The sequence below is a fragment of the Erithacus rubecula genome, assembly GCF_903797595.1.
Source record: "Erithacus rubecula genome assembly, chromosome: 3".
Taxonomy (NCBI): domain Eukaryota; kingdom Metazoa; phylum Chordata; class Aves; order Passeriformes; family Muscicapidae; genus Erithacus; species Erithacus rubecula.
Genome location: NC_136689.1, coordinates 101,627,254 through 101,647,004, shown reverse-complemented (window position 1 = coordinate 101,647,004; position 19,751 = coordinate 101,627,254). Strand labels below are relative to the sequence as shown.

Here is a 19,751-nt window from a genome sequence, read left to right as displayed (position 1 = left end):
CACCGTGACAGACGATCCAGGCCCTTCACCATCCTCGCTGCCTGTCCTAGACCCGCTCCGGGAGCTCCCTGTCTCTGTCGCACTGCGATCCCAGAACGGGACACAGCCCGGTGCCCTGCCCGCGGCACCAGCTCCGCATGCGCCCCGCTCCGCGGTTCGGGCCCGTTCCGGAGCCCCTGGCGGGCGCTCTGCCTCGGCTCTGGATTAGCGGCACGCGGGGCCTGCTCCCGGCGCGCTCCCGCTCCCGGCCCCGCCCGTTCCGGCCGTGCGCGCGCAGCGCTCCCGCCCCGCTTCCGCCGAGCGGCCGCGCTTGCAGCGTCATCCCGGGGGCTGGTTTGAATGAGACCCCGAGCGGGGCCGGGACCCGCCGCCGCCGCCCGCCCGCGCCGCCCGCCCCGCCCGCGCCGCGCCCCGCCGCCCCGCGCCCGCCGCCCGCCGCTGCGCCATGCCGCTCTTCTCAGGTGAGCCGGCCGCGCCGGGCCCGGGCGGCAGCGGCAGCGGGCGGTGCCCGGCGGGAGCGGGACGGAACGGGAGCGCTCGCACGTGCGCGCCCATCCCGCCGGGCCGGCGGCGGGAGCGGCCGGGAGGCGCGGCCGGGCGGCGGATGGAGGGAGGGAGGGAGGGAAGCGGGGAGGCAGCGCCGGCCTGGCCGTGCCGGTGCGAGGGCGGGTGTCAGTCGCGGGCCTCGGCGCTGCCCGGACCCGGTGCGCTCTGGCTTTCCGCTCAGGCAGGAGCGGTGCTGTGCCTCTGGCGAGCCAGAGCTCTGCATCCGCGCCTTCCAGCTCTTCCTAACCCATCATATCCTGCAGCCTCCGCTGGGCTGGAAATCCCCAAGCCCAACCTTTGACCAGTCAGACCGGGCACCGAGAGCCACATCCAGTCCTTAAACACCGCCAGGCGCGGTGACTCCACCGCCTACCCATTCCAGTGTCTAATCACCCCTTTCGTGGGGAAATTCTTCCTAATGTCTGACCTGAACCTAAAGTTGAAGCTTTCTTAAGTGACATCTTATTCTGCTAGCCCTTCTTGCTGTGAGGAAAGGTTTCCGTGGAAGACTTCAGGAACAAAACCTCCAGTGACACTTCTGGGACCAGTTACTGCCTCATATCTCTCAGATCTGGCCTAGTTGGGCTCTTCAGTTTTTTAGGTTGTATGCAGCCTCAGTACACGGTTTGCCCACTATTGTGGCTGTGGTTAGCAAGCTGGGATCCTTGTGTCAGTGTAACAGGATTTTTCCTGAACTCATCCAAATCTAGTGAAATCTCCCTCACTGGAGATATTCAGGAAAGGTCTGGGCACAGGCCCGTGGCTCTGGGATGGCCCTGCTCGAGCAGCGAGGTTGGACGAGATGACCCCCTGTGAGCCCTTCCAGCCTGACCTGTGCTGTGCTCTGTATCACTGTGTTTTCTGATCAGCAGGGAAAATACGTCCTTCCTTTTTCTTACTTTCCATTGTTTTCAAATTAATGAGTTTCTCTTTTATTTTGCATGAAGTCTTGCTTGCAATCTCTGAAGACACTCATGCTCTTCCGTTCTTCCTCTTGAGTGCTGTGTTGTCGAAACCAGTGACGCTACAGATTAATAGTTGCTAACTCTTCTGCATATTTAGCAGTGGATGGATGACTGTTCAAAAATTCAAAACTCAAAAGTCTGTGCAGCTGAATTGTTCAGTGGCTGAGTGGGTTGTCTTCCTGGAAAATGGGAAAAGCCTTATGCTTTGTAGGTCTTAAATATGCGAAACAATGCGTTTTTAAAAAATCAGAATGTTGGGCAAAATGGAAGATGCTGTTAGCAATATTGAAAGGTCAGCCATTTGAGTTCTTTTGCAGATGAATTTTTTCAAACTCATTTAGAATTGCTTTTGATTGTTCTGTGATATTGCACATCACAAGCATTGCATACATCTGAAATCTGAACCTGTTTAGAAGGGTTTTCAAAATTACAAATTCTAAGGGTTTTGTGTTTTGAAAAGGTATGGTTGCTGTAGTATATTTATGTGAAACCAAAGCACTGGTAGAAGAGTGTGGCTTTCCTAAAGTCTGGTATTTCATCCACTTACTGTGCATGTAGGGCATTGCTGTGTGTTGTATTTTGCAGATATTCAGTAAAATCTCAGCTTGCTAAGGAAGCCTTATGTACCTACGTTAGTTCTTGGAGGTGGTGGAGGCACACAGCTCATTCCAGGCATTTTTTGTCTGCTCTTGGTCATTACTAACCTCACCAAAGTGAAGTTAACATTCCATTGTGCCGTTCTTCCTCTCGTTCCTGCTGGTCACCCCATTTCCAGCGTTGAGGTTTATACTTTCTGTGACCAAATTTCACTCCAGTTTCTTCATTCCAGTCCTGCACCTTTACTGGGGTCAGTAGCCTTGCTTTTAAAGAGCACTGTATTGTTTTCCTCTGAAGGAGAACGGAAATGCTACGGATAACTGAGCTGGAATCACACCTCTGAACTTCCTCCAGAAAGTTCAGTTGTTTGCAACAATCAGTGCAAGAGAATGGGAGAGTTAGTTCCAAACTGCTTCTGTGAAAACCTGCTAAAGGCTTTCTGATGCTGTTAGACACTCTTATTTCTTGCAGAGTTTCTCAGTGTATGTTGCTTCCATGGTTTTGTGGGATATTTTTGGACCTTCTGGAAGCGGTATGTTCTGATGGATGAGGGGCCATACAGTAAAGGCAATCCCTGGCTTCATTATTGACAATTTTAAGAGTTGAAAACAGAATGTTTTGAGATGATATGAAGTCTTGGTAGTCTTGGTAAATGCATTCCTGGGTATTAGGAAATAATCAAGTTTCAAAACATTTTGTTTGCAGTTAACGTGAAGTGGGGAAAAGAGAAATTCGATGGCGTGGAGCTGAACACTGACGAACCTCCAATGGTCTTCAAAGCCCAGTTATTTGCACTGACTGGAGTTCAGCCAGCTAGACAGAAGGTGATGGTCAAAGGAGGAACTCTGAAGGTAGAAATCAGGTTTTTATATTATGTCTGACTTTGTTATGTGTTAAAAATTACCGTGTTTCTGGGTTTTCCTCCAGAAGATCTTTGGTTGTATGTGTTAAACCGACTGTACTTCTTTACTCATTCATACAAAGCACAGCTTGGTGGGAGGTGTTTTTGTTGCTTTTTTATGTTTTTTATGTATCTGAATGCAAGTTTTTTCTTTCTAGCTTGTTTAAGAGAAGTTTCTCTGGTGCTTCTCTGCTGGAGGCTTACTGTTGTAATGAGATACAGACAATTTTGCTGCAAAAAGTTGTTTACATTTAAACAGTATTGAACAACCCATGAGAAGCCTCATTGAAACCACAACTTGGCTGGTTATTATTCTAAGACTTGATAACATGTAAATAGTTAATATTGTGTAATCTTGGATGAAACACAATTGTATATTTAGAAATATGTGATTAATATTAATGAAAATACTTGCTTGTCTCTTGCTGCAAGATAATGAACTTGTCTTTTACTTTATTTCACAGGATGATGACTGGGGGAACCTAAAAATAAAGAATGTAAGTTCTGAGCAGTAACTAAATTTTACTATTCTTTTTTTTTTATTTTGGCATTTAAAGAAAGACTTGAAAGTGCTTACTGTTTCTGTTTGAATGGGCAGTGCTTTTTTAGAAAGTCATATCTTGATGACAAATAATTTTACAGATGTCATATGTAAGCATGCTTAGAAAGGCCTCACCGTTGATTTGTAAAAAACCTCTTTTTTGCATCAGTAGGGAAATCATACCATCTTTTCTGGAGTACTTGGGTACATATATTTATTTGTTCTGTGCAAGAAATTTTCTGGGTCAGAGCAGTGCTGTCTTATCTGTGACCATAAAAAGAAGTGATGTTATTTAGAAGGAGCTGGTGAGCCTGGGCACTGTCTGCAGACCCTTGTCATTGCACATCCCCAGCATGGACAAATGTGTTGATGATGCTGAAGTTATACCTCTGCCTATGTCCTTTTTTACCAACCTGATGAAATGTGCTCACCTGTGTTTGTGTTGCTTGCCTGTATAATATTGCATCAGGGAATCCCCCAGGGCTTTTTTGTTTGTTTGTTTGTTTTGTATCATTTTCATTACTGTATGTCTCTTGTAACATCTTGTAACAGCTGTTACAGGTTTTGTTCCACTTCTTCACTGGGCAGATTGAATTAGGTAGCACTGCTCTTACCCTTGTGACTAGTTTGCAAGCAGCTTGTTAGCAGCTTGTAGCTGCAGCTATTGTAGCAAAGTTACTCAGCAAAAAATACTGTACATAATATTCTTGTCTTTTTCTGCCTGTGGTTGGGCTAATAGCTGCCTTTACTCATTTTAATAATGTTACATACAAATTCTAGGGATTTATTTTTACTGTCAAAGCAGCTTCTCTTCATTCTGTTGTTCATCTTTTTTCTTAGCACTATGTTTCGAGGCTCCAGATAGTAATTTTCTTCTCCTTTGACAGATCTTATTGTGTAGATGTGCTCCTGTTGAATGCTGAAATACTCCTTTTCATATTATGCAATGCTCCATGTAGTTCCTGTGCTAGTTCAGCAAGCATGGAAACCTTATTGGCTTTTTTTTTTTTTTTTACCCCATAAATGTTAGCTCTCATGCCTAAACTAATGTGGTAGTTTAGGTTATTTTTCACTTTTCATCTAGTTTAAGCCAGAACTTGCCAGGCAAGCTCACCAGATGTTTCAGCGGAAACATCCAGCATGAATAATTCTGTGGAGTTGTTCTCAGTAGGTGCTTCCTAGATACGAGGAATTGAGGTACTCCCTAAAGTCACAGTAGTGCAGTGTTGGTTCTGTTAAACCAAGAGAAAGACAGTGTTGATTTCTGGGGAAATAGCTGAAGTGTGTTCAGAGCTTGAGGGTGTGAGTGGAGATGGCTGTCCTTAGGTACTCACTGCATTTTTGCTGTGTTTCAAGGGGATGACCTTGCTAATGATGGGCTCTGCAGACGCGCTTCCAGAAGAGCCGATCGCCCGGCCCGTCTTCGTGGAGGACATGACAGAGGAGCAGCTGGCTTCAGCTGTAAGCACCTTTCCACTTCTGGTTTCTTGTTTACCTTCCAGTAATGGCAAGCTCTTAAATACTTGCAGTTGCTTCAAAGTGGGTTTTGAAACTCTGATGTCTGTTTAACATCTTCACCAAGAATCACAAATTTGCATCGATGACTAAACTGGGAGCAGTGAAAAGAAGTCTGGGATTTTTAAAAGTCATACAATTAGTGCTGTTTTTCCTTTGTGCAGGCAGCTTAGTAGATTTTCTAAAAACAGCATGTTTTGAAAGATGAAGTTGTATTGCCCTTGCTGCATCAGTGTCCCTGTACTTTGTCTAAACAAGGCCTCTTAGATATGCAGAATTATTTCCTGCCTCTTTCATATCTATGAGGAGAGACTAGGATTTGTTTTAGGGTGGGGTGTATTTGGGATTTTGTTTGTCCATGTTACTAATATTAGGTCAACTTCATGAAAAATGAAAATAAGTTTGACACACATGTTTTGCTTTGTGGAAGTAAAGTTTGAAAGAGCATAATTAATCTGTTATTTTCCTAATGAAGTGACTCCTGAGCTTCTTTTTTTACAACTTGAAAGGCTTCATTTTCTCACCAGTCATTTGAACTGCAAGCTTTGTCATACTTAACAGTTGCATGGTTGTTGTCAACTGTGTACACAGAACAGGAATACTTCTATGCATGTCTGTATGAAAAAGGATCTGCAGTTTAGCACTGGCGTTGTGCTTCAGGATTCAGTGCTTTCCAGGCCACCTGCAGGTGAAGGATATTTATGTATTTTTGAGTAATTCCATACACAGACATTGAGATCACTGAGGGGCAAGCAAGGAGGTGATTCACTGTCAGATAACATTTTGAAAAAGTTGGTCACATGGAAATTTTGTTATACACCAAAATTCAGTTGTCTTCAATGCATGTATTCACATGTGAGATATGCTTAATGAGTTCTCTCTTCCTGAAGCAATCTACTGGTATTGGTTTGCAGTACTACTTCAGTTTCATTAAAATGTGTGTTTTTCCCTGACAAATACCTAAGTATTCTGGATAAAAAAAAAAAAAAAGAAAAAAAAAAAAAAAAGAAAAATTCTATTACATGGTGGTTTATAGTTATTTCTAAAACTGGTTAGCTTACTATTAGTTGGCCTGCACATTGTTCAAACTTCAGAAATTCACAAGTTGTCTGAAAAGATCAAGTTAATGATCTGTTGCAGATTTCTGGAGAGGAGTTTAAACAATGCTTTTGTTTCCAACTAAGACCTCCATCATTTTCAGGGTTTTACTGAAAACTGATTTTAATTAAAACATCAGTGTTTTGTACAAATTTATTCATGTGGAAATTTCACGGAAATAGAATTTTAAGGTCAAAACTTGAATGGGATTATAATTGAATTTTCTGAATGACTGCATGCTTGAAGAATATGTTCACTAAACTAAACATGCACAGAAAACCCCCAAAGCATTCCCTAAAAGTATCAAATGGTGTAATAATAAATATGATCATAAAGTGGATCTGGAAAACCTCAAAGTTTGATGGAATATTCCAGGTTTTATGCATAATTCATTTGCTTAGAAGTTGATGTCACATTATAGCATTTGTACAAAAACAGTTGCCACATCTCTCTGACCTTCAAGCACCCTTGTGAATTTTTTTGGTAGATGGAATTGCCTTGTGGATTGACAAACCTTGGCAACACTTGCTACATGAATGCTACAGTTCAGTGTATCCGTTCAGTGCCAGAAGTGAAAGAGGCCCTTAAAAGGTAGGATTCAGGACAAAAATACCGTGACTAAAATGTTTTCTTTAGCTTGTGAAGTAGATATTTTGCAAAATTGTCATCTTAATACTGGTATGGATTATCATAACAATCTGTTACTCCTTTGGTCTGTTCAAGATTGACATAATGATGAATTAAAGTTTATCCTATGCCTGTGTTAGTCTGTACTTTAATAAAGAAATTAAGGCTTTGTGTTTTTTGGAGCTGGCTTTTAAAAGAGAGAATGTGTTTTGCTTAGCTAGAAAGTAATTCCTATCAAGACCAGTTTAAAATTCTAAAATAAGCTACTGAACTCTTAACCCTGTTTTTTTTGCTGTTAGTTTTTATGTTAGTTTTTATTCTTTTTATAAAAGAATCGTATGGGAGTCCTGTTCCTTTGAGGAATATTTCCCACCATGGTTCTATTACACAGTATTTTCAGCTGTGAAATTCTGACATTTGCTACTTGGAGGTACAGCAGGAAGTTCTAAGATGTGCCTTCATGAAATTTTGTTTTGTTTGCTGATTTGTTCTGATTTTTGTTTTGTTTGGTTTTGTTATTCTAGACTGAAATGTGAAAATGGCCAGTATTTTTTTGGGTTTTTTTTTGTTTTTTGGTTGGGTGGTTGTTTTGTTTTTGGTAATGAATATGCAAGAAACCTGAAAGTTATGAATATTGAAGGAAAAAAGAATACCTGCCAGTGTGGCCTGAATTTGTCCTTCAGATGAATTGTAATGAGAAGGCAATGAGTATTTTTAAGAAGTGAGAATTTGGTAAAGCATTATTGTCATCTTAGGGTTAATTTAATTATTTTAAAATACACTGCTTTCTTGATTCCGTGGTACCCAGCTGGATATTCTGTATTACTGTAATCATTTGTTGTTTAAGTAGTTACAAATAGTTTTTCATTCTATTAGCAGGTGAACCTTAATTATTAAGCACTGAGAGCTATTCCTGAAGTACAGAAATTTGGTTTCAGGGTTTTTATTGACTATCAGTGTTGTCATTTTTGGAAAGTCTATATATTTCTATGTGAAAGACTCTTGAGTTACTGCACTGAATAAGATTATTTGACAAATTTAACATACCAAGAGGCAAAATGTAGCCTGTGAAACTGGCAGACTGCAGTACAAGATGTGGCAGTATTGTCTGTGGGAAGTCAGATTCACACTTGGATTCAAGCTCTGTTTTTCCCTGGAGATTTAGCCTTTTTTTGGTCTTCCCTGCTTGATGACAGCATGGAAGGCTGTAGGGTGCATGGCAGTGGGAGAGGTGTGAAAGGACTCGCTTGGGAAAGCTGTTACAGCCTTTCCTCAAGGTCTGCTCCACTCCTCCCCAGGGAGCTCCTCCCTGTTCTGTAGCATGTCAGAGGAAAGCTTCCTGCTCATCATCTAGCAATGGTCAGTTTCAAAAGCTTAGTCCAAGATTAGAGAATGTGTGAGACCCTCCTTTTGCTTTAAGCCTGTGGGGAGTCCATCTGTTCCTCATCCAGCTGCTAAATTAAGAATTGAAAGAAGAGTGGTAAGTTCTTGTCATGTAGGTGGGCTCCCACACCTTTCTCAGTGTGGGAAATGCTTCCCCAAGAAAACATCTCACCTCTCATTGTTTTGCTTCTGCTCTGGAGGGAGGAAGCAAGCCTACCCTCCATCTCTGTGCATTTTATCTGCCATCTATCCTTGAAAGTGATTTTTCCCCCATGTATCTGAAGAAGCCATAACAAATGTTTCAGAAATGGGGTAGCTTTTGTTCAGAATTTCTCAGTTTCTTTAAAAGTAAAAAAAGTCTTTGAGGCAAAAAGATCAGGGAAGCAGCAGTGATGTAGCCAGACTTCTTGATCTGCCTTTACTTACTGTCTAAAAAATGCCAGTTTTCCTTTGCTTCCATGCTTGCAAAATAGCTGAAACTTGGAGGTAAATGTGAGTGAATTTTACCTTTGGTTACTTCTGGCTTGGTGATAGATTTCCTTTAAATGAATCTAACTGCTGCCTGCTTCAAAAACTCTACTGTCTTTCCTGTTTGTGTTTAATTGCATGCAAATTATTTTTCTTCCCTTTTAGGTATGGTGGTGCCTTAAGAGCTTCAGGAGAAATGGCCTCTGCTCAATACATTACTGCAGGTTGGTGTTTAGACAAGTGTGTGATTTCCTGCTAAATGCAGATGAACTTTGCAGTTAAAACTCTGTATTGTTCTTTAGTGCAATGCCTTAGGAATGTCAGATCTGCTGGCACTGGAGGATTCATTTTGTCTTTAAAGGTTATTCTGCCCCTGCCTGCAAAGCATTTATCTGCACATTATTGGGCTGCAGGCTAGAGAAAAGATACTAAAGTGTGATCTAGGCTTAGAGAGAAACAATTGGTATCTCTTAAATATTTTACATCTAGGCAGGAAGTAATTGGAACTTCCTTAAACAGATTTCATCCATCCATCTGTTGATTTGATCACTTTGTGTAGAAATACTTTAGTTCTTTGTTTCACACAGGGGTAGGTGACACCATACTCCTGGGATATGTATTCCATTGGTAGTTTTTAATGTAGTTTAGTGGCTGAGCATTATTGTTATGGTGCAAACTGATGCTGTATCAGTTGGTCTTAGCCTTTGCCCTAAAGATCCAGATTTCCTAACTGGAATGGAAAGGAGGGTCTCCAAAACAGAAGTTACTCTTTGTTGTGGTGGTCTGGGAGCTCACGGTGGCCCCGTATCTTCAAGCTCTAACTAGAGTTCTAGTTAGACCCCTCACACTTGAACAAGGATACTACTTGTCCGCTTTTTCTTTTTTTACTCTATTTCATTGCCCCACTAAGATGCTGGGCCAGGACACTGGGATTTCTACCAGTCCATTTAAGGAAAAACAAAACAATATAAGGAAGGAAAGGTCCAGTTTGTGGGTATGCCTGCTGATCGAATTTTGGGGTGGTAAGTTCAATGGTTACTCTATACAGCCATGCCTGCCCCTCCCCTTTTTACTGCCTTTACTTCGTGTCCCTTGTTTTCTTTTTAAGGTGACAGCTCTGCTTCTTAGGAATTTTAATAGTTTAAGTAATTTGTAGTAAATTCTTGGGTGCTGAGCTGTTCAGGAACTCCTGCATGACACTTATGGCATTTTTTTTTTAATTGCTGTGTCATATCAGTTGCACCTTTTATCAGGATCAATGAAGACATTCTGAAAGAGGAGGCAACTGACCTTGGTTCCCTGTAATCTTGCCTATATTCACTTACTTGAGAGAGCAATTCATTAGTCTCTTGTAAATTAGTGACCATGCAGATTGTTGCCCACCTCACAGGGTTGTTGTGAGGATTAATAGGTGCCTTTGAAATGATCTGTGGATTTAAAATGCTGTAACTTGTCTAGATAAGACATGCTAGAGTGTGGAACAAAAAAGAAAGCCATGTGTGTTGTCATGCAGTCAGTATCATTCATTGGATTGCACATAGTTATGAGCTCTCTGCACATATGCATACACATACTTGTTTTCCTGGATCTTAAGCATGGGTATTTCCTAGATATTTTATTAAAGTTTTTTTTTTTCCCTAGTAGCTGATGAAACTTAAGTTCCTCTAGAGGATAGACTGTGAATGCCTTCTGGTTTCTCTTGTGAAAACGTTGTTCCTTAGATGTGTTCCAAATGAAATCTTAATTGCTAAATTTTTTTTTTCTTGTTAGCAGCCAGGAAAGATAAGGCATTATGTGCCAAATTCTCAATTCAATTGCCATCTTTATACTTTCAAAGTCATGATCACAAAGGAGATCTTAGGTGTACGTGTTATGCCACCTGGAAAATTTGGTCCTGCTTTGGAAAGATCAAATTGGACACTGTTAAATGATCAGTCTTTAAATGTTGCTGCTGTTTTACTATTCTTTTTTACACTTCCTGCCATGTTTTAATTGTTTTTGCACTTCTCAAAGCATTCACTTACTTTTTCTTCAAGCTCTTAGAGACTTGTTTGATTCCATGGATAAAACTTCCTCCAGTATCCCACCTATCATTCTCCTGCAGTTTTTACATATGGCCTTCCCACAGTTTGCAGAGAAAGGTGATCAAGGCCAGTACCTTCAACAGGTAAAGACCAAATATTAACTTATTGTTTAAAATTCTGTAGTATGTTGGAAGTTGAGAACAAGAACATTTTAAGACTTTCCTTCTCTTTTGAAAATGATTACTCCCAGTAAAGTGGGGTAGTTAGTTTTTCTGTAGAGAAGTTGTATAGAAGTTGAATGTAATGTCAAGTGCTAGTTTTGAGAATGTGAGTAGAATTTGGAGAAACTCTTAGTTAAGGAATCCTTACATTTGGCTTTATGGTTGATGAGTTTAATGTTAATAAATCATAATGCTAGTAGTCAGATTTAATGTTGTGTTCCCTTCCTAGGATGCCAATGAGTGCTGGGTGCAGATGATGAGGGTACTACAGCAGAAGCTGGAAGGCATAGAAGGTGATACAGTTATGGAGGTAATTGTAGTCTTACTCTAACCACAATAAGGATTTATAGTATTTCACATATGTTTTGTTAAGTAATATCTGTTTGTGAGTTCTTTAACATGTGTGTGGAATCCAGTATGTGAAATTGCTTTCTGATGTGTCTGATCAACATAATGCTGCCATGGTCCTGTCAGCTAAAGCAAACTCTTCCCCTTGGGCTTTGTAAGGCAGTGTTGGACCAAGCTGGTGCTGACACCCACTCACATGTATGGCAGCTGGCCCTGATAACCTGTGAATTCAGCACATAAGAACTCTTTTTTCTGAAATAACTGTGCTATAGTTTTAACTTGAACTGTTTCAAATAGACAACTAATTCATTGAACCTGATACAAGAAATTGCTGAAAAGTTTTCCTGAGATTTTACCAGAACAACTTTCTCTTTTCTCTGTAAACTTTTTTCTGGAGAGTCTTGGCAGAGCTTTGGAGGACTCCTGAGATTTAAGATAGATTTTAGTTGGGGGGACTAGGGATTTGTGAGTTTTTGATCTTGCTTATTAAGATGCTTTAGGTTGGTTATAACAGCATGTTATAAGAGCATTTGTTTTGAAATTTATATGCTGTGTAAGAAGATTCACTGACTAGGAGAAAATGCACGAATAGAAAGATGAAGGAATAGTCTTTAATGAATATAAATAAATGGGGTTATTTTGTCTGTAGAGAAGACTGTGTTTACATTATATTTAAAGTTACATCATAAGAGATTTTTGTTTTACAGACAGACTCTGGTGCTACAGCAGCATCCTCTAAAAAGAAGAGTTTAATTGATCAATTCTTCAGCATTGAATTTGAAACAGCGTATCCTAAAGACTAAGGCAAGACTTACACAATGATAATTTCACATTTTAGCAGTTGAGTTCAGGGATGATTAAAAGCATTGTTCAGAGCAGTATGGAAAATGAAGATGTAGGTTGGGGAAGAGGGTCATGATGTTGTGCAGGAGTACACAGAACTTAAAGTTAAGATTGGACATGCTTTGAGAGAGGGGATGATGTGGGGAGAAAGAATGGTAATGGAAATTTACAGAAAAAAAAACCCCTTGTTGAACTTCAGTAGCAGATTTCCTCCCCAGAGAAGATTGGTACTTACCAACTTCAAGGATACTGACATGCTTTATCCAACTAAAAGCAATTGTTGTCCTAAATAGGCTTTTTTGGCTTGTAAGGATGTGTTGCTGACATACCTGGTGTATAAAAATGCACAAAAGTAGCTTGATTATTTATTAAGAAATTAGGTGTCCACTGTCATATGAGTAAGAAACAAATGCAGCTGACAACTCTCTAGTAGGTTCTTTATAGCAAGAAAAAGAGCATATGACCACATAGGGCACATCTCATGGCAAGTATAACTGTTCTCCTGTTTCTCCACACCAAAATCCTGTCTGTCATCAAACTGAGCACAACTTTTAGAAAGAATTATACACAATGCATTTTGTTTGTCTGAAATAAGGAAACATCCCCTTAGATGAGGTACTGTGTCTCATAGCTTGGTAGTAATGAGGAATAAAGGCCTATTTTAAGGTAAGAACATGCTTCTCTTTCCTTCTACTGTGGTATTTGTTATCCTTAAACAGCTGGGAGTCTTGGAATGTGTAGCTAAGAGGAATGATGCATAGGCCAGTATCAGCAAGAAGAGTTGCAGACTTTCAAAGTGTGATTACAGCAGCATTTGTAGAATAGCTGCAGTCAGAAAAATACCTGGTTGGAAGGAGATGGATGACAGAAAAGCATTGGGGTAGAAAATATGACAAGAGGAGTGGACAGACAGAATAATTAAAAGGAATGTGTAGAAAATAATGGAGGAAGTAATTTCATTTCAGTGAAGAGGACAGATACAGGGGAGAGAAAGGAGGCTCTGCATGTTGAAAGAAACAGGAAATCTGGCCAGCAGCAGCAAGAGAAGAACTTTATTAATAATGAACAATGGAGTGTAACGTTGCAGGAGGGCTTTGTAATTGGGTGTTGGCAGCCAGTTAATGTGTTCAATGTCCTAGGGGTTAGGTGGTCATGGGGGAAGGGAATGAAAAACAAGCCTCAGCTTAAATGGTGATCAAAGACTTATTTTACTTTTTTGGTGTACTGTCTGCCCCTTGTCCTTTGCCATGAAGGAACAGATTGGTCTGAAGGAAGGATTCCTTCAAATCTTTTTTGTACTACAAGAAGTAAAAGTATTGTCTGCACAAGCACAGAATTACCTAAATTACTGTGCTGCTTGGCATGTTCATTTCACTAGAGCAGTAGTTCAGCTCTTGGTGCGTGATGATTTTCCTTAATTTTGTGAAGCATGAAATGTACAGAAGCCGAAGAAGAAGAAGTAACTAAAGGAAAGGAGAATCTCCTTCAGCTTAGCTGCTTTATCAATCAAGAAGTGAAATACCTGTTTACAGGACTAAAATTGGTAAGTTATTGCAACTTTTACTGAATTGAGAAATTCTAAATGGCCTGTGTATTTTTCAATTGAAATTCTAAGTGACCTAAATACACTTAATTCTAAGTGTATTAAATCTGTGATTTGGAATTGATACTTGCTGTCCAAGCTTTACAAAGTTACAGGAATCTTTTTGGTGTTCATTGGGAAGATGGCTGTGAAAGAAAATTGCATGTTAATGTCAAACAGACTTCAGCAGAGCATTTTCTTGACCCTGACATGGTCTTCCCCATGCAGGTAACCAAGTGCAAGGCAGTTTGCTGCTTGTTTGTTCAGCTGGGTTTCACTCCAGACTGAACAGTGCTTTTCATGATTTATGCAGCAATCAGTTCCCAAAAGGTCCAAAAGTCAACATCAAAGTAGGGTGGCATTTTGGTTCCTAGTTAAACCCCCCCCCCCAGATGATGTAACAACTAAATTTAATTTTGCAGATTTTGAAGGGGGTGTTATTTTCTATCAGACATCATTCTCCAAATTGTTTATGTAGAACTTCTTAAGGTAGTCTGTGCTTTATATATATGTATGTATTTTGAAATTTTAAGGGCTTTTTGGGGAGTCTGAAGTAGAAAGGAGAGTAGCTACTGCAAAAAAACCTGTGTAGTAACTGTATAAGACTAGGGCAGTGATCTGGTTTGTACAGGACTAAAATCAAGTTGCACGATTCTCAGATAATCTTTGTATCTCTCTGTCATCTTTTTTTTTTTTTTTTTTTTTCCCTAACAGACTTTGGAAGGAAAAGCAGGATAAAATAGCTAATAGTCACAAATGAAAAAACTATAAAAAAAGAAACTTCACTTTCAGGCAAAAAAAAAAAAAAAATCTACAATTCTTATGTCGAATTGCCTGGAGCAAGAGAATTGCAACACTAAGAACTGAGCTAGTCTGTCCCGGATTTTTGTTAGGAGACACCAGCTGTCACTTTAGAAGCAGCTCTGGCTGCTTGAGACTGAGGGCTGAAGAAAATTTGCAAATTTTCTTCTCACAGGAAACTTCTGATTTTCTTCAGTTGTGTTCCAAGCATGATATGATACATTTGTAACCAAGTCCAGATACAATTTGTAATAAAATTCAATTGTGAGTTCTACTCCTGTGGAGCAAAATAGTTTCTGCAGAGAGAAAGAGAGAAACTCTGTGTTGTGAGGACTCAGGAATGAGCCTGGAGCTGAAGGAATGAATGGGCATGGTCCTTTCTGCCAAGCAATTTCAAAATCTTGTGTGTTGTAATGGCTGTCAGCAACAGAAGAGACTGGCAGAACAAGATTTATTTTATGGTTTGTTTACCCCTGTTGTTTTCCTCTAAGCTGTGTTTTATGATGAACATGGTGTTATTTCTTTTTCTCGGAACAGCGTCTTCAGGAGGAAATCACCAAACTCTCTCCAACACTGCAGAGAAATGCACTCTATATCAAATCTGTGAGTGGTACTTTCATTCCTCTTTATGATTCTTTTAATGGTCAGTTTTCTGTTCCAAACCATAAAGTTATTGCTGCAACACCATATGATTTATGTTTATAAATTACCAAGAAATTTAAGACAGAGCTTTAAAAAAGGAGACCTTGTTTTATTCCTGTGGGTTTGTGTACAAATATATTCCCAGAATAGACTGTGATTTAGGATGACCAGTGTTTAAGGTAAAAAAGATCTGTGAATATTTAAAGTAATAGCTTTTTCTAATTTTTTTTATAGTCCAAAATTAGTCGTTTGCCAGCGTACCTGACTATTCAGATGGTTAGATTTTTTTACAAAGAGAAAGAATCTGTGAATGCAAAAGTTCTTAAGGTAAGTTTTGTGCATATTGATATTTAATTCCTCTTTATGTTTTCTGTGAGTTTTTATTAAAGGTAGACAACAAGGATTTGAAGACTAGTTACTAAATTGTTTGCTTTTAAATTGCATTTAAAAACAGTAAGAGTGCAGTTTCTTTGCTCAAGTACAAAGTAGTTTTGTTCCCAGTTGTGATGGTGTGTAGCAAACTACACTATCCAAAATAGACTGAGGAAGGAGGTGTGAGAGGCAGAAGTGAATTTGTCTCAGTACTGTTAATATTACAGGATGACAATAAACAAGATGTTTTTGGTCTTTTCTCACCAGTGGTTCTGAGAAGAATGTTTTACTAAGGAGAGGGCCATGCTTTCAAACTCTGAACAGTGTTCTAATGTGGATGGGAGATGTTTATGCTGTCAAACACTTCCTGTTATTAGTTATTTTAATTGCCTGGCTTTCTGATGGACAAATGCAGGAACCAGCTGCAAACAGCTGAGTGTTCTGGTTTTGCATTCTGTTGGTTGTGGCTGACAGACCTTGTAGGCTGCCCGAGGAGCATCATGAAAGATGCTCCTTCCTTACAGGAGGAAGAAAGGCAAATAAAGACTGAAGGTACATGTTAACTGTTTCAGAAATAGTTTGCTTAGCAAAATTGACAATTTTGCCAGGGTGCAATCATTTTACATGCCTGCCTTTTTTTTTCTCTTGGATCTGTATAGGTATTTCCATAGTGTAAAAGTATGACAGCTAACAATAAAGAATCTGATGTATTAATTATTAGTCTAAACTGAATGTAATAATTTATAGTGGCTTGTTTATATTGAATTAGTGTAGCCCTTTTGGTAAACACTGTCACCAGAATCCCAGTAGGTCAGGTTACCATCTGTTTGAAGAGGGTTGCATTTAGATTGTGTTGTCTTCCTGTGGGAGAATGCTATAGTGGGGACTACCAAATCATGCTAGTAAATTTTTGTGTTTTACTTCCTAGGATGTCAAATTTCCTCTTATGCTGGATGTGTATGAGCTGTGTACGCCAGACCTGCAGGAAAAAATGGTTTCTTATCGATCAAAATTCAAAGATTTAGAAGACAAAAAAGTAAATCAACAGCCAAAGAATGTAAGTCTCCTGACACTCTCACTAATTCATACATCTGAAATTAAAGTACTAATGAGGACTAGAGAAAACTTGATGTCCTTGAATATATTATTTTCTTACATAGCAAACTCCTTGGTATTGAGCTTTAGATCTTTTTATCCTGTCTTTTTATGAAAATACAATATCTGCTTTGGTGTGTTTGTTTGATGAGAAATGTTAAATGCAGTAGCCAAGGCAGCATGTATTATATATATTAAAATGTAGTGCTTCTGTTTACCAGTGCTATGCCTAAAGGTTTTCTGTAAGTTACACAAAATTACTCTTCACATTTGCTGGCTGCTCCCTTCTTCAGGGGAGTGTAGGAAGCTGTTCCCTGCTCAGCAGTTGGAAAGGGTAGTACAAGGCACTGCTGCTGCCTGACTGGTAAAAATTAGAGTACAATTAGAATACATGTGCTGGTGAGCTTAAAATCAGCAACTGTAAAAACTTGGAAAATGGTTTCATGTCTTATCCTGTCTATATAATTCTAACACTGACTTCCTTGTCTTCAATGAAGACAAAAGTAAATGAGCTAGAACTGTAGTGTTTTAGCCATTTTTTTAATCTTTGCTGGTATTTTTTCCTGGCCTAGCTCCTGACAAATTCTTTTAAACATTCAGATAAGGCTTGCATCCCCTCTTACACAGATGGGAGCAAGGAAAGAATGCTATTTTTGAACAGAATGTATTGGCACTGAGAGTCTGTCTCTGGTATTTTCTTATTGCCACTTCTGCTGCTAGCAAGCCCCCATCAAATAATAAATCTTCAACTGCAGAATTATTTCATAAACAAACCCATTAGTCTTGTGGGTGAAGACTGCAGGCAGTATGTGCTAAAATGGTTATATATTATTTTTAAAACTGCTCTTCTTCAGGTAAGGCTTTTGTATGTCCACCTAAAAAATTCAATAATGAACTTCTTTCAAGTTGAACAAAAATGTTTAGACTTAGAAATATATTTAAATGAATGGAGACTTGGGATTTGATGTGATTGTGTTAGAGCTTTTATTAAACCTGTTCCACATTAATTCAACTTTCTTTTTTAGTCTAGTAAAAGTGATGGTGCACAGAAAGAAGTTAAATATGAACCATTTTCTTTTCCCGACGGTGAGTACAGAGAAACAAATCTACTTTAAAGTAACTATTTACTTGTGTTTTGTGTACCTGATGGTAGGACTTTTTTTGAGAACGCTCTCTCTTCAATGCTTTTGAAAATTAATCTTCAGATACTGACAGGAATGGAAAGATTAGGTAAACCAAAACATTGAAACAGTGAGATGCATAATTGCCATCCGACAGGCTGGTGATAACAGAAGATAGGCACATCAGAAGACATCTGCATGTAATGTGCAGTTGCTTTGCACGCTGCTTTGTCAGTGGGTGGTAGAAGGCTGAAATCAAAACAAAACTTGAACTGGACTTTTGAAAGTGCTGTCATAAAGCTGGTGTTGCCTCAGTTTTGGGGGAGCTTGGAGCCTGAAGGCCCACAGCACTCACCCTGTGCATACATCAGTAGTATTTATGGTGTATATTTATTTCATGAGAATGCACAACATCTTCAGTTTCCTGAGACTCTCCTGGCTGAGAGTTACTGCTTTTAGTTCACATTGGTTTTGTACTGTGCTGTAGCTGGGGTTTTACACACAGAGCTATGGTGCTGTGGCCTGAGTGATGCATCTTTGGTCTGTGAGCTGTGTGTTAAAAATACCGCAGGTGTTCAAGTAGGACTCAGTGTTACTTTTTCTTTCCCCTTCAGATATTGGTTCTAACAATTGCGGCTATTATGACCTGCAGGCAGTGCTAACTCATCAAGGCAGATCAAGTTCCTCTGGGCATTATGTGTCTTGGGTTAAAAGGAAACAAGGTAAAAAAAAAAAAAAAAAACAAACTGCAGCCCTGTTAACCACTCTTCACAGCTCCTTTTAGCCAAGGGGCTGTTAAGCAGATTTAGATTTTATGTACCTAAGTTACAAATGATCCTCTTGTTTTCCTTGCAGATGAATGGATTAAATTTGATGATGACAAAGTCAGCATTGTTACACCTGAAGACATTCTGAGGTTATCTGGGGGTGGAGACTGGCATATAGCTTATGTTCTACTCTACGGGCCTCGCAGAATTGAAGTTGTTGAAGAAGAAGCTGAACAATAGTCTTCCGTTTTAGCCATTCTGCCTAGGTGTGAAATAAATGTTGATTACTGATCACTTCTTTAACCCCAGAGCTTTAGCAAGTGGATAAATAATTTGTTCAAACCTTCTCATGTGCAGAGGGATATTGTTTTAAAACTGTTCCATGTACCAATTAGTCACTATTGGACTGGACTGCCCACTGTGGTGGTGACAATACTTAAAATAGCTTTAATGTCTTGCAGAAGATAATTTTTTAAATGAGCCTCTCCTCCTCCTTCTCTAATGTCATCAAGTATTTATTACACACCTACTCTCACATTTGTTACTCTTGCATGGTTTATACCACAGTTCAGTAGCTGTCCATCCTTTGCCTTACCTGGCAGTTCTGTTAGGAAGGTAGAAGAGAAACTGTTGCCTTGTTGTGTAACTCAGTGCTGCTGCCCGTAGCCAACAGCTGTGGCTACAATCAAGTATTTGTCCAGCCTGACCTGCTGATTCAGTCTGTTCTGTTGCTGGCATCTCATGATTTCAAAATAAATTGTGATCAACAATGTGTCTCCATTAAAAACAGCTCCTGTCCTGGTACTGTAGTCAGTATGCGTTTGTTTTCACTCTTGGGCCACCACTGATGAATGTCTCAGAGCAGTCCTGGAATAAAGTCACTTTTTTTTAAGCTGTAGGGATGTGTCTCCTGTCCTGTTCCTCTTGACTCAGTAGCTAAGTCCGGAGTGGTGGCTGGGCTTTGCCTACTTACAGGACCTTCTGCAGTAACCGGATGTGTGTGACTGCAGTAAACAAAGCCCTTTGGTGCTGCCTACAGCCTAAAAAACACTATCAAGGTCACCCACCCCCTCAGCCCTTGATGTACAGGTTCCCAGTCTTGATGTGTTCCAGTGCCTTCTGGAAGAGTTGGTCCATATTCATATGAAATACTTTCACTTCTTTGGCAGGGTGGTGACTTTGCCTGTGCCTCACTTGATTGGATAAGTTCCTTTCACCCTTCCCTGGGACACTGACATCAACTGTAGCTCTTCTGCCTTGCAATTGTTTCTCCAGTGCCACCTTCCCTGCACAG

The 19,751-nt window shown here is 40.0% G+C and overlaps 1 protein-coding gene across 1 annotated transcript; it reads left to right on the top strand.

Annotated features, from left to right (window-relative positions):
* Positions 1-300: 300 nt before the first annotated feature.
* On the top strand, positions 301-19,259 carry USP14 (ubiquitin specific peptidase 14). The gene is made up of 16 exons (XM_079301252.1): positions 301-461; positions 2,814-2,959; positions 3,474-3,506; positions 4,907-5,011; positions 6,651-6,754; positions 8,807-8,865; positions 10,678-10,808; positions 11,116-11,196; positions 11,942-12,021; positions 13,506-13,620; positions 14,998-15,063; positions 15,337-15,429; positions 16,403-16,531; positions 17,595-17,655; positions 18,305-18,412; positions 18,546-19,259. Exons 1-16 carry the CDS (start codon positions 446-448, stop codon positions 18,695-18,697), a joined length of 1,479 nt encoding a protein of 492 aa, XP_079157378.1. The 5' UTR covers positions 301-445; the 3' UTR covers positions 18,698-19,259.
* Positions 19,260-19,751: the final 492 nt, after the last annotated feature.

Excerpts from the sequence above, each read along its gene's own strand:
- USP14 (XM_079301252.1), top strand. Across the intron at positions 8,866-10,677 it reads TGCTCAATACATTACTGCAG|CTCTTAGAGACTTGTTTGAT; the intron begins GTTGGTGTTTAG and ends TTTTTCTTCAAG. Across the intron at positions 16,532-17,594 it reads TAAATCAACAGCCAAAGAAT|TCTAGTAAAAGTGATGGTGC; the intron begins GTAAGTCTCCTG and ends TTTCTTTTTTAG.